Source organism: Otolemur garnettii, unplaced genomic scaffold (genome assembly GCF_000181295.1).
Source record: "Otolemur garnettii isolate 467f Iridium unplaced genomic scaffold, OtoGar3 scaffold00089, whole genome shotgun sequence".
NCBI classification, from domain to species: domain Eukaryota; kingdom Metazoa; phylum Chordata; class Mammalia; order Primates; family Galagidae; genus Otolemur; species Otolemur garnettii.
In genome coordinates, this window is record NW_003852484.1 from 5,848,143 (window position 1) to 5,863,976 (window position 15,834).

At 37.7% G+C, this 15,834-nt stretch overlaps 1 protein-coding gene across 1 annotated transcript in view; it reads right to left on the reverse strand.

Moving 5' to 3' along the window:
- Positions 1-15,834, reverse strand: part of MAATS1 (MYCBP associated and testis expressed 1) — a 68,033-nt gene that overhangs the window by 41,385 nt on the left and 10,814 nt on the right. The window contains exon 6 of the mRNA XM_003795133.1: positions 7,608-7,789. Within this exon, the coding sequence (XP_003795181.1) occupies positions 7,608-7,789 (182 nt within the window). The remainder of the gene's footprint in view (positions 1-7,607; positions 7,790-15,834) is intronic.

The window sequence follows — 15,834 nt, forward strand, 5'->3', positions numbered from 1 at the left end:
TTGTAATTCATTTAATTAGAACATTTAATTAATAAAAACAAGTATCCCTACTTTTCCTTTTTTTTTTTCCTTCTTTTTTTGAGACAGAGTCTCACTTTGTTGCCATTGGCAGAGTGCTATGGCCTCATAGCAACCTCAAACTCTTGGGCTCAAGCGCTCCCCTTGCCTCAGCCTCCCAAGTAGCTGGGACTATAGGTACCCACCACATCTCCTGGCTATTTTTAAAGACAGGGTCTCGCTCTAGCTCAGGCTGGTCTTGAACTCCTAATTTCAGGCAGTCCACCCACCTCAGCCTCCCGGAGTGCTAGGATTACAGCATAAGCTACTGCACCTGACCCAAGTATCCCTACTTTAAAACTGAAGAAATTGAAGACCTTCGAAGTTAAGTAACCTGTACAAGGGTATAGCTGGAAATCAGTATCTGAAATGGCAATCTGAGCCTTGAGTTCTTACATGTTACAGTATATTCCCTCTCTAATAAAAATAAATATGAACCAAAAATGAAATATAGCTAAACAAAATATAGTATTGTTTTGGGTTTTGTTTGGTTTTTTTTTTTTTTTTTTTTGGCAGTTTTTGGCCAGGGCTGGGTTTGAACCTGCCACCTTCAGCGTATGGAGCTGGCACCTTACTCCTTTGAGCCATAGGCACCATCTAGTATTGTTTTTTATTTAATACTTATATACATGACATTAAACTGTAGGTACCATTCAGTAACTTACTTTTTTTACTCAACTTTGTTTGGGGGACCTAGCCATACGTAGACGATTTAAGCTGTCTTCTCAAATGGACGTTTAGATTGCTTCTAATCTTTTGATTACATGTAATGCTGCAACAAGCATTCTTGTACTGGTCTCCCTGTCCCCACATGTGAGTTTCTCTAGGATTCTTAAAAGTGGAAATAGAGTCTAGCAGCTAGATCATAAAATATGATCCTTTTTAATTCTGAATATTGCTAAATTTACCCTCTGACGTATATTTTTGCTCCTTTCTTCTGAGATGCCCTGATGGTTCCCCTCCCACGGTCCATGCTTTCTCACTTCCTCCCACCTTGCATATGCCTAATCTCGGCTGTTTTCTGCAGCCCTTACAAATATTTAGTAGTTCATGGATTACATATAATTTTTTTTTGTTTCACTGAAAATAGAGTTTGTGGGAGTTTTGTTGTTCTTGTTGCTTTTGTATAATTTCTGGGAAAAGAAGAGGCAAGTTGCTAATCTACCCAGGCACAGTTATACTGGGAGTAAGGATGTGGATTAGAATTTCTTGAAGGTCTAAATTATGTGGAGGAGAAATTATGTCTATTCAAGGATGAGTTTTGTCATTAATAAACATGATGTGTCTCTATTTTTAATCAAATCTTTATGTGCTTAAAAAGCAATTTATAATTTTCACCATGAAAGCCTTGCACATGTTTTTATAAAGTGATTTCCTAGGTACTTTGTTATTTGTTGCTACTGCGAACATCATGTTTTTCAGTAATTTTTCTAACTGGCTATTGTTCTTATAGAGGAAAGTTGCTAATCTTTGTATGTTGATTTCAAACACAGCTACTTTGTTAAATATGCTTTGTAGTTCTGATAATTTATTTCATTTACTAAATAAGCATTATCATTATTACATGTAAAAATGCCACCCATACTTTCAAATGTCTCTGGGGAGAAAGGATTATAGCCCTGCTTGATAAATTCTGGGATAGGGTCTTGTCCATGTAGCTAATTAGGAATCTTAATGAGAGTGGCGTCTATTTCTTTTAGGGCAAAGCTTCTAAGGTTTCACTTTTAGTATTAAGTTTATTAAAAGCTGTAGATACTACATTACGTTTCTAAAGCTTCTTTCTGCTCTCAGTTTATTTAGAGTTCATATCATGAATGAGCATTGGATGCTATCAAATACTTTTTCTGCACCCAGGGAAGCATTCTTCCTTCATTTTCTTTTAAAATGGTAAATTACAATGGTTAATTTTCTGATATTGAAACAAACATGAATTTCTCTGATTAACCCACTTGGTTATGATAAGTCACCCTTTTAAAATATAGCAAGATTTGCTTGCTGGTATCTTGTTTAGAATTTTTTGCAGATTTCTTCATACATGAGACTGGCCTATAATTTTCCTTACCAGTACAGCTGGACCTCTGTACAGAGAGGTCTCCATCTGTGGAGTACGTTGTTTCCCACAGACTGAAAACCACCAACCAACCATCTGTACTTAAATATTTTTTTAATTGCATCTGTATTTAACATGTACAGACTTATCTTTTTGTTAGTACAAAAAGATAGTATTGTTAGTATTTTGTTAGTATTCCCTAAACAGTACAGTGTAACAACTAATTACATAGCATTTATATTGTATTAGGTATTGTAAAAAACCTAGAGATGACTTTAAGTATACAGGAGGATGTACATAGCTTATATGCAAATACTATACCATTTTATATAAAGGACTTAATCACCCATGGATTGTGGTACCTGGTTGGGGGTGGGTCCTGGAACCAATTCCCCATGGTTACCTAGAGATGACTATACTGCCTTTATTCAGTTTTCAAATCAAAACTATAGTAGCCTCATAAAATGAAGAAATTAGCTTTTATTCTTTTGCCTTTGCTGAAGGAATTTTCATAAATTAGAGTTTATCTGTTCCTTGAGGGAGTGGTAAATGTACCTATAAAACTGTTTAGGCTTAGTGCTCTTAAAAAGATTTTTTTTCTTTTAACCAACTCAATATCTATAGTTGTTCTTCCACTCGGTTTGCTACTTACTCTTGAAACCAACTTAGTAATCTGTATTTTTTGTAAAAAACTATATCATGTACTTACATTTTAAAATACATGACAAAAGATATTCCTAGTATTCTCTTATAATTCTTAAATTGTTTACTCTCCAGTTCTGTCCCCCTTTCAGTCCCAATTCTCTTTATTTGCATCCTCCTTTTCCTTAATGCTTCCTACAAGAGGCTTGGCTATAATATTAATCTTTATCAAAAGCATTATGGTAGTAATAATCATTTCTTTTGCCTTTTTAAAGACCTACAGTGGCCAGGCAAAGTGGCTCACACCTAAAATCCTAGCACTTTTGGAGGCTGAGGTGGGTAGATTACTAAGCTTAGGAGTTCAAGACCAGCCTAAGCTAGAGCAAGACCTCATCTCTAAAAACAGTAGTTGGAGGGCGGCGCCTGTGGCTCAGTGAGTAGGGCGCCGGCCCCATATACTGAGGGTGGTGAGTTCAAACCTGGCCCTCAGCCAAACTGCAACAAAAAAAATAGCTGGGCGTTGTGGTGGGCACCGGTAGTCCCAGCTACTCGGGAGGCTGAGGTAAGAGAATCATCTATACCCAGGAGTTGGAGGTTCAAAGGAGTAGTGCACTGGCCCATATGCCAGAGGTGGCGGGTTCAAACCCAGCCCCTGCCAAAAACTGCAAAAAAAAAAAATAATAATAATAATAATAAATGAAAAAATAAATAAAAAAAATAAAAACAATAGTTGGGCATTGTGGTGGACGCCTGTTGTCTCAGCTACTCAGGAGGCTGAGGCAAGAGGATCACTTGAGCCCAAGAGTATGAGGTTGCTGTGAACTGTGATGCCACAGCACTCTACCCAGGGTGACAGAATGAGACTCTGTCTCAAAAAGAAAAAAAAAATGTAAGGCACTTGGAACAGTTCTTGGCCCATCGTATGCACTCATTTTTTTCCTTAGTACTTACCAGTGTCATTGTTTTCACTGTATCATTAATTTTTCACTTATATAAAATTTTATTAATGTATAACATACATGCAAAAAGGTGCAAAAATGAACATGTCACATAATCAGCACCCAGATCAGGGAATGGACTATTACTAGAGGTCCACCCTACACTGCCCATCCTACTTGCTTCCCAGTCACTACCTGCCCCCAGGATAGCCACCATCTCATTCCCAATATATCACTTTTGTCTTCACTGGTTGTAAGGTTTATGTAAATAGAATCACATTCAGGTACCCTTCATATCTGACTTTTGTTCAGCATTAAGATATGAATGATTGGCTCGTGTGGTTACATGCAGTTGTACTTCATTCTCATTACTACGTGGTATTCCATTGTGTGAATATATTCTGATTTATCCATCCACTCTATGGTTGAAGAGTGGCATTTAGGTTGTTTTCACTTTGAATTCATTGTGGGCAGTGCTTCTATGAGTATTCTTCTACATGTCTTTCAGTGAACACACGTGTATTTCTGTTAATAGAATTGTGACAAATACAGACATTTCTTTGGTCTATAGCAAGGAATGAAATTATTGGAATGTAGGTATAAGCACATTATATAAAGGAATTTACCTAATCCTTACAATATTCTCTGTGATAGACACTTTTATTATGTATGAAAATGTCTTTATTTTAGCTTCACTCTTGAATAATAGTTTGGTAAAGGAATTCTAAGTTTGCAATCATTTTCCCACAGCATCTTTAAGATAATATTACAATTTTTCCCCTTTGTGGGTAATCTGACTTTTCTCTTTAATAGCTTTTTGCATTTTTTTCTTTTTCTTTTATTAGGAGGTATGAATTTTTAAAGGATTTCCTGCTTGGTACTGGATGTAATTTGTCATTGTGGAGGCTCATGTCTTTCTTTAGTTATGGGAAATTCTCAACCATTACCTCTCTCTTTTTTTTTTTTTTTTTTTGAGACAGAGTCTCACTACATTGCCCTCAGTAGAGTACTGTGGCATCACAGCTCACAGCAACCTCAAACTCTTGGGCTTAAGCAATTCTCTTGCCTCAATCTCCCCAGTAGCTGGGACTACAGGCACCCACCAAAATGCCTGGCTATTTCTATTGTTGTAGTTGTCATTTTTGTTTAGCTGGGCTGGGCTGGGTTCAAACCCGCCAGCCTCGGTGTATGTGGCCGATGCCATAACCACTGTGCTATGGGTGCCAAGCCCCATTACCTTCTCTTGAATTGCTTCTCATAACATTCTCCCTATTCTTAATTTCCTATTCGTTGTGGCTCTTTCTTTTATCTTGTCCTACCTCTGTATGTCACATCCTAGAATATGTCTCCATTTAATCTGTTAAGTCACTAATTTGCTCTTCAGCTCTATCTACTCTACTATTAAATTCACGTTATATCAAGCTTCATGGTTTTCCTTCCTAACGATTACAACTGGTTCTTTTTCGTGGCTCCCATTATTGTTTTCAGTGTTGCTATTTCCCTCTTACGAGTATATAAAAAGTGATAAGAGGGAATAAGTGCTCCCTTTGCTTCATTTACCCTGAAATTTATTCTTCCATGTCCTTTAATTTTGTGAATAACTCCTGATGTCCCTGCCCCTAGGGTGCTCTATGGTTCTTGGGCTGAGACCAGCTGCAGGTTTCTCATTGGCACCCTGGTCAGTAGCAGCCTTTGACAAGACAGGAGAGGCTTGCCCCTGGCTTCATTCTTTAGTGCCCTGCCCATCACCAGAAGACGAATCCAAGGGGCCATGCCCTTCTAGAGCTACTTTCACCCTTAGAGACCCAGAAATCCTTGCACAAATGGCCCCAAGCCTGCTTCCAAAGTCTATGCAGGCCTCTTCTCAAGATTCGGATGCTTGAGGGCATTCTATATGCTGCTGTTCGTTCACCCCACAGCCCAAGGTGTGGCCAAATGGCAGCTGTTTGTAGGAATGCATGAACAGAGGATGGCTAAGAGAGCTGGGTAATCACATACATGCGTGACAGGCCCCTCACACTGCAGAACAGCGCGAGCGTGGGCAGAGAGCAGGGTAGTCAACCTGCGGGCTCGTGCCTTGCCACCATATGTCAGCATGGAATCCCAAGGAGACTAAGAATTTGAAATTTAAATTTGTCTTTTTAAGTTGTTATAAAGATATGTTTAAAAAGCACATATTTTACCTAAGGAATATTAGCTTGATTTATTATTATTATCATTATTTTAAGACAAAGTCTTGCTCTGTCACCTGAGGTAAAGTGTATGCTCAGCCTCCTAAGTACCTGCGACTACAGGTGCCCCCACCATGCCTGGCTAATTTTTCTATTTTTGTAGAGATGGGGTCATGCTCTTGCTCAGGTCAGTCTTGAACTTCTGGCCTTGAACAGTCCTCATGCCATGACCTCCCAGAGTGTTAGGATTACAGACTTGAGTCATCACACCTGGCCTGATTTATAATTTTGAAATACCTATCCATGTGACACGTGGGCCTCCCTATGAGCCCCAGGGCCCCACAGATGGTAGGAGTAGGCCTGAGTCATAGAGGCTTTTATTGACACATCACCTCATTTCTGCCTAGGGCAGGGCACCAGATAAAGATTTTTGCCTAGTGAAGCATTTCTGAGCCCAGAGTGAAGCTCTGGTCCTTCTGCAGTTTAATGCTAACTATCTTAGACAGGTAAAGTCCAAGGCCCCCGACAGGAGGGACTCAGCTCTGGCTATAATCTTAAAATAGCAGGCACCAGGCTTCAGCCCCACCTATGTGAAGGAGAAAGGTCCCGGTCCCTTCAGTGTGAGCAGGTAAGTTAGATCTGGCTCCCTGCCATTCACAAGCCCAGCCTGTCAGCACATGTCTCTAGCTCTTTCTTTTAGGAAAAAGTCTCCATTTCTCTCTTATGAATATTTTCTTCCTTGATTTTTAAATGTGGCTACTAAATCTATTATTTTTTTCTTTTTTCTTTTTCTTTTTTTTTTTTATATATATTCAGAGCTCTACGGGGAAGATTTAAGTATATTTTTAATTTGCCATCTAGGCCTGAAAGTGGAGCCACTGCTTTAAAGTGTGGGTGTTGAGAATGCTTAATATGGATTCATAATGTGAGACAGGAAACAAGAATCAAAACTAGAGCTCAGATATGGACATCAGCATTGCCTAGGATGCAGACTTGATCACAGATTTTCATTCATTACAAGGGGGGGGGGAGGAAATGTCATTTTAATAAAAATCATTACAGTGTACGAACTATGTCTGTGGCCTTTTAAGAGGTAGTTAACCTCTCTGATACTCAGTTTTTCCAGCTACAATCAAGTGAATTAGATAAGCTAATTTCTAATAATTCCCAGAGGTACCATCTCTTATTGATTTTTATAGTTGCATGTAATACAGGCCTATGCCAGATTTTATTACATTCTAAGAGTGACTTTCTGAGGCAGAAAGATATTTAGCATGTCAGAGATAATATAAAAGAAGTCATCCAAATCATCCAATAAAAATGTAAGGGAGCTTTGATAAATTGTAAGACATTTTGGCAAACTGAGATAACATTATTTTTTATATATATGAGTGTGCATTCAGTATTATACATGTAAAAATGTTTATCTGTAAAGAAGTATGTCTGCTCAGTGAAAAGGAGTTAATTCACCAGGGGTAACAGGCTAGAGAGAAGTAAGCAGTCAGCAAAACGACCACGGATTGAGCCGAAATGTAACTTCTGCTTCAGGGATACAGCACAATAAAGCACTTACAATAAAAAGGGGATATCTCTGTTTGAACAAAAGTATCAGAAAATTATGAGTCTATGAAGTTGTTGTACTCAGCAAGACACTTTAAATAGCAGCACTATACACTGTGGATCTTTTCAACAGCATGCATGGTTACCAGTACTATCATCTGCAAATATTCAAGAGAATTGCCAACTCACCCCAAGTAAGAGTAGCCAGTGTCAAGAGCTCAGGGATTGAGTCCTGACATACTAGGTATTCTGGAGAGTATGGATCTGTTTGAACATCAGCATCCCGATAATCAGTCTGAGTGCCCACAGTAGACTTTGAAGGGATGGGTATGAACTTAGTGGAAGCAGGAGGAAAATTATATGGTTCTGCCCTAAAAGGGGAAAATTAGTTTAAAAATTGAAACCTGATAGGATCACTTAAAATATTATATACTCAAGGAAAAATAAATCTTTGAACTTCACTGAGTCTATTCTCCCTTTAAACACTGACAGGCACCAAGTTATGAATCCATTATAACCAGGATTATGCCCCCAAATCTTAAGAAAATTGAATGATTATTCTCACCTCTATCAAGAAACTAGGTATAGTACCTTGGTCTACTTACAAAAGTGTCTGTTTTTATCTGGGTGTCACTGGCAAGGTTGTAGACCAGAACTATAAAAGGTAGATTCTAGAATGTTGGACAGCACTTCTGGACCTGTTCAAAATTGCTACATTCCTTGATTTCCTTCTCTTTCAGTTAGACACCCAATCTCTAGTTCCCGCCAGAAACACAAGAGCAGAGAAAAGAGAACAGCTGCTTTCTGTTGAAAGAAAGACAGAGAGGTTGGGAGGAAGGAAGGGAGGGAGCAAAGGAGAGAAGAAAGAGGAAGAACAAGCTCCTTCTGGATAGATGATTCAGTAATTAATGCAATGATCACTTGGTTAATGTGGGAAAGTTACCTGTCACAAAAATTAATTTGCACAAAATAACTTTAATGAAAATATGAATACACAGGAAGCTTAAGTAAATATTTATATCATCTTTGATTTAAGGATTTTTTAAACAAAGTGCAAAAGCCAGAAACTATAAAAGGAAATGATCCATAGAACTGAAGGTAAGTTTAAACTTCTATACCTCAAAATATCACAGACAAATTTAAAAGATGAATGGCAAACCTGGAAACCTGGAGAAGAAGTTAAACAGCCTTCCTACACAAAAAGCCCTTGTAAAACAGCAAGACAGAACAACCCACAGAAAAGTGAGTAAATGACAATTCACAAAACAAAAAGTAGAGCTTCTAAAAAAAAAATCAAAACACTGAAAATAAGTAGTAATAAAAGAAAAGGAAATTGAAACAGCAAGATACTATTTTATGCTACTTTATCACACAAATAAAGATTTATAAGTTTGAAAATACCTAGTATTGATGAAGTTGTGAAGAAACAGGCATTCTCATAAACTGTTGATGGAAATATAAAGAGGTACAACCTAACTGACAAATAATTTACCAGTGTGTATCAAATCCTTAAAATACCCTTTACCCTAGCAATTGTACTCCCATGAATTTACGCTAGGAAATAATTTGACATACGTGCAAAGACATATATGCAAAGATGCCCCCAAAGTCTCATTTATAAAAGTAAACAATTAGAAACTTAAATGTTCATCATTGATAGAATTGGTTAAAAAACAAAAAAAGAAAGTTATACCTATAATGGAATTTATGCAGCTCTTCAAAAGTAATAAGGTAATCTATATTTATAAACATTTGTAGATGTCCATAATTCATTGTAAAGTAGAAAAAAGGGATGTCATTAAGTGTTACGTATGGTAAGATTCCATTTTTATGCTTTTAAAGACCGCATTTTAATGCATAAAAATGCTTACATGGATATACAATAAAATAATAATAATAGTAATTATTTCTGGATAGTGGAATTACACAAGAGAATTTTTTTCATCTTTATAGATTTCTGAATTTTCTACCTCTTTTTAAAAAATGTACACATTACTTTTAAAAGAAAAAATAGTCTCTTTCATTTAAATGAAAATGTTTTTTCTAGTTGATAGAAGAATTGGTAAGATTAAATAATAAATAACTAAAGATAATGGCAAAAAAGAGGTGTTTTCATTTTGAAAAATACAAGCAAGCTGAACACAGTGGTTCAGGCCTATAACCCTAGCATTTTGGGAGGCTGAAACAGGAAGATCACTTGAGGCCAGGAGTTTGAGACCAACCTGAGCAACACAGTGAAGACACCATCTCTACCAAAATAACAAAAATTAGCGAGGCATGGTGACATGCACCTGTGGTCCCAGTGACTCAGAAGATTGAGGCAGGAGGATTACTTAAACCCAGGAGTTTGAGGGTACACTGGGCTGTGATCATGCCACTGCGCTCCAGCCTCACTGGCAGAGCACAACCTTCTCTCAGTAAAAAACAAAAACAAAAAGCAAAAACCAAGGGATGGTTTTTTATTCATAAGTTTGAATAAATAAATAAATTAACTAAGGGAGAAGTGGGACCATAATTGGCATTTATCTTGAGGATTATAGACATCTGATAACATATGTCCTGTTCATAAGATGCTGTCTATCTAACATTAGGAATAACCATATTTTTAATGCATGTTTGAAAGCCCAGTTGTAAATAAATTTTTATTCAAAAATTAGAAACCTTAAAATAGGTTTCTATTCCTGATCATTTCATTAATGCCTTGGATTTTTTTCTCTTATGGAAATATTATGTTATATTCACAGAGGAAAGAGCAGCACAGCAAAAATTGGATTTTTTAAGGAATAGTCTACTAACCTGCTATCTTGCCCTGAAATTAGAGCCCCAGAGTCAGCCCTGGCCCCTTCCCTCCCTCTCACCTGGGTTCACTCCTTTGTAGGAGGTACAGGCCATGTTTCATTTACCTTTGTATACCACACTGCCTATGTAGATTAGATGTTTATTAAATTATATAAATTATAAAACTTGTCCCTTAAAATCAATGTGCTTTAATGTCCCATATATCATTATAATTTAAACATTAGCATATACAAAAATCACTGGAGGTGAGAGCAGAGAAGTTCTTGTGTAAAAAATATTGAAAAAATATTCCATGGGGTGGAGCAAGATGGCAGACCAGAAGGATCATTCAGGTGAGCTCTCCTAGAATGACAGGGGAAAAAGAGAGAATGCAGCCATACCTGCCATGGGAACATTATCCAGAGTCATAGCTCAGGAAGCACAGCAAGGAGGTGCTGAGCTGGATACAGTGTATGATCCAGAGTGGTGGAAATCTGATGAATTAGGCAAGTGACTGTGATCAGCTGAGATCAGTTGGCCCCTCACAGAGACCCCAGATGAGAGGAACCCTTTCAGAAGTTTTCAGGGGTTGGGGGAAGCTATGCATTTAGTGGAAAGCTTGGAAGAGTGGGCGGACTCAAATAGTATACAGCAACCAGATTTGAACTCTGGTTGGAGTGGATTTGCCATGGGTTTGGTGGCTGGTGAGGCAGCCATGCTGAGAAGGTCTCAGAGACCATGGAGTTGCCATTGTGAGAAGGTCTTAGCAGGGACCTAAAGCACAGCTGTCTTAATTCCACCTGCTGGGATTAGAACTCCACTCTTGGAACAAGCTGAGGGACTCCCATACCCCACAAGAACTGGAGTCAGGGGACACTGTGAGACTTGCTCCTGAGCTTTAAGATCCCAACCTGGCATGGTCTGAATGCTGAGGAAACAATCAGGTAATCCCTGAAGGCAACTAAGTTTGGAATAAGGACCATAGAGTTGTTGGCTGTCCACTCTGTCTCCTAAAAAAATACCAAAGTGCCACCTGGTGTCTCAGCAACATACTGCAACACATTGTCAACAAGAGCAAGGACTTCTATTTGAAACAAAGGAGGCAGTGAGAAGCAAAATGGAAGACTAGGAGGTGAACAAGAAGAAAGAACACATGAGGAGGAACCAACAGAAAAATTCAGGCAACATGAAAAACCAAAACAGAGGAACTCCTCCAAGGGACCATGAGGCAACTACTGCAGAAGACTCCACCTATAAAGAATTAATGGACTTGACAGAAAGGTAATTTAAAATATGGATGATAAAGACAATAAAAGGAATGGACAAGAAAATGGAAAGACAGAACCAAAAGTTGGACAAAAGATATGTAGAATACAGAAAGAATACAATATAGTGGACCTTAATGAAATGAAAGGCAATAAAGGAATATAAAGATGCAGTAGAAAGTATCAAAAATAGGTTAGATCATGGAGAAGAAATAACCTTAGAGCTAGAAGTTCTTTTGGGGATATACAAGCACTGAGGAAATTCACCACAACAAGACCAGCTCTACAGAAAATACTTAGACCTATTCTCAATATTGATCACCACCATGACCAGCAAAGTAAACACCCAAAAGCTAAAGGTCAAAACACAGCTTCCACAATGGTGCAAAGGATGAAACTACACAATAGACTTTCACAAAATAAGATCACTAGAACTACACCACACTTATCAATTCTCTCAATAAATGTCAGTGGACTAAATTCCCCACTGAAGAGGCATAGGCTGGCTGATTGGATAAAAAATCACAAGCCACCCATATGCTGTATCCAGGAGACATGCCTAGCCTTGAAGGACAAAGATCAGGATTCAGGATTAAGAATGAAAAACAGTATTACAAGCAAATGGAAATCAGAAGAAAGGACAGATTGTAATCTTACTTTCAGATATAAGCAGATTTAAAGCAACTAAAGTTAAGAAAGACAAAGATGGACACTTTATACTGGTGAAAGGAAAAATACAACAAGAAGATATTTCAATTTGAAATATTTGTGCACCCAACTTAAATGCTCCCAGATTTATGAAACAGACCTTGACAGGTCTGAGCAATATGATATCCCATAATACCAAAATAGTTAGGAACTTGAATACCCCTCTGACAGAACTGAATTGATTCTCTAAACAGAAACTCAACAAAGATACAAAGGACTTAAATGTGACCCTTGAACAAATGGGATTAATAGACATATTCAGAACACACCATCCCAAAGCTAAGGAATATACATTTTTCTGGTCAGCCCATGTTAATTATTCCAAAGTCAACTACATCCTAGGAAACAAATCAAACATCAGCAAAATTAAAAGAATAGAAATTATACCTTGTATCATCTCAGACCACAAGGCAGTAAAGGTGGAACTCAACTCCAACAAAAACACTCATCCCCACACAAAGATTTGGAAATTAAACAACCTTATGCTGCATGATAGTTGAGTTCAGGAAGAGACGAAAAAGGAAATTTTTAAATTCCGCAAACATAACAACAATGAAGACACAAGTTACCAAAACCTGTGGGATACAGCAAAAGCAATCTTAAGAGGTAAAGTTATTGCATTAGATGCCTATGTTTGAAAAACAGAAAGAGAGCGTATCAACAAACTCATGAACCATCTTATGGAATTAGAAAAAGAACAACAATCTAATCCCAAACCCAGCAGAAGAAACTAAATAACCAAAATTAAATCAGAGATTAATGAAACTGGAAATAAAAAAAATCATTCATAAAATTAATGAAACAAAAAGTTGGGGTTTAAAAAAATAAATAAAATAGATAAACTTTTGGCCAGATTAACTAGAAACAGAAGAGTAAAATCTCTAATAACCTCAATCAGAAATGGTAAAGGGGAAATAACAACAGATGTCACAGAGATACAAGAGATCATCTCTGAGTACTACCAGAAACTCTAGGCTGGATTCGGTGGCTCACACCTATAATCCTAGCACTCTGGGAGGCAGGTGGATTACCTGAGCTCACAGGTTCAAGACCAGCCTGAGCAAGTATAAGACCTTGTCTCTAAAAATAGCCAGGCATTGTGGTGGACACCTATAATCTCAGTTACTTGGGAGGCTGAGGCAAGAGAATTACTTGATCCCAAGCATTGGAGGCTGCTGTGAGCTATGATGCAACAGCACTCTACTGAGGTTGACAAAATGAGACTCTGCCTTAAAAAAAAACAAAAAAACTCTATGCCCAGAAATTTGACAATATGGAGGAAATGGATCAATACTTGGAATCACAACCCTCTCCTTAGTCAAGAAGAAAAAGATATTTTGAACAGACCAATTTCAAGAACTGAGGTTGAAGAAACAATAAAAAATCTCCCCCCCCCCAAAAGAAAACTCTGGTGTAGATGGCTTCATGCCAGAATTCTATCAAACCTTCAAAGAAGAGCTTATACCCATACTGCAGACATTATTCAAAAAAATTGAAATGGAAAGAATCTTCCCCAACACATTCTATGAAGCAAACATCACCCTGATACCAAAACCAGGAAAAGACCCAACTAAAAAGGAGAAATTCAGACCAATCTCACTAATGAATATAGATGCAAAAATTCTCAATAAAATCCTAGTCAATAGATTATAGCTACACATTTAAAAAATCATTCATAACAATCAAGTAGGCTTCATCCCAGGTATGCAAGTCTGGTTTAACATATGCAACCCTAAACATGATTCACAACATCAAAAGTCTTTGCAAAAACCAAGACTGTATGATCCTCTCAATAGATGCAGAAAAAGCATTCGATTAAATTCAGCATCCTTTTCTAATTAGAATACTTAAGAATTTAGGCATAGGTGGCACATTTCTTTTTTTTTTTTTTTAATTATTTATTTATTTATTTATTTTATTTTTTGAGACAGAGCCTCAAGCTGTCCCCCTGGGTAGAGTGCCGTGGCATTACAGCTCACGGCAACCTCCAACTCCTGGGCTCAAGCGAGTCTCCTGCCTCCACCTCCCAAGTAGCTGGGACCACAGGGGCCCGCCACAACGCCCGGCTATTTTTTTGGTTGCAGCCGGCATTGTTGTTTTGGTGGGTCTGGGCTGGGGATTCGAACCCGCCACCTTAGGTGTACGTGGCTGACGCCTTAGCCGGTTGAGCTATAGGCGCCGAGCCGGTGGCACATTTCTTAATCTGATCAAAGCCATCTATGACAAACCCACAGCTAATATTATACTTAATTGAATAAAACTGAAAGCTTTTCCACTTAAAACTGGAAACAGACAAGGTTGTCCTCTATCACTATTACTCAACATAGTACTGGATGTTCTAGCCAATACAATCAGGCAAGAGAAGGAAATAAAGGGCATCCAAATGGGTGCAGAGGAAGTCAAACTCTCACTCTTTGCCAATGATATTATCTTAGAGAACCCCAAAGACTCAAACACAAGACTCCTGGAAGTGATCAAAAAATACAGCAATGTCTCAGGTCACAAATCAGTAGCCTTCGTGGCTTCAGTAACTGAAGACACAATTCCCTTCACAGTAGCTTCAAAAAAAAGAGAGAAATACCTAGGCATATACCTAACAAAAGAAGTGTAGGACCTCTACAAAAAGAAATTGTGAAACCCTAAGAAAAGCAATAGCAGAAGATATTAACAAATGGAAGAACATATCGTGCTCATGGCTGGGAAGAATCAACATTATCAAAATTTCTGTACTACCCAAAGTAATCTACAGATAAATAAAATCCCCATTAAAACACCATCATCATACTTTCAAGATTTGTAAAAAATAAATCTTTGTTTTGTATGGAACCATAAGAAACCCCATACAGTTAAGGCAATTCTTAGTAATAAAAACAAAGCCAGGGGTATCACCCTATCAGACCTTAGGCCATAGTAATAAAAACAGCATGATATTGGCACAAAAATAGAGACATCAACATTTAGCACAGAATGAAAAACCATGAGATGAAACCAACTTATTACAGCCACCTGATCATCGATAAAGCAAACAAGAACATACACTGGGGAAATGAATCCCAATTCAATAAATGCTATTGGGAGAACTAGACAACCACAGGTAGAGACCGAAATTGAACCTGCACCTTTCACCACTTACAAAAATTGACTCAAGATGGATAAAAGATTTAAATCAAGATGGGAAACAATAAAAAGCCTGGAAGAAAGTATGGGGAAAGCACTTGAAGATAAAGGCCTGGGGAGTGATTCTATGAAGAAGACCTCCATGGCAATTGCAAGACAACAAAAATAAACAAATGAGACTTAATTAAACTGAAAAGCTTCTGTACAGCTAAGGAAATAACAATCAGGGCAAACAGACAACCTTCAGAATGGAAAAAGATATTTGCATATTATGAATCAGACAAAAACTTGATAACTAGGATCTACAGAGAGCTCAAGTTAATCAACAAAAAACCTCCCAATAATTCCATATGTCACTGGGTAAGAGATATGAAAAGAACCTTCTCTAAAGAAGACAGACAAATGGCTAACATATGAAAAAATGCTTATAGTCTCTAATCATCAGAGAAATGCAAATCAAAACCACCCTGAGATATCATCTAACCCCAGTGAGAATGGCCCACATCACAAATTCTCAAAGCTGCAGATGCTGGCATGGATGTGGAGAG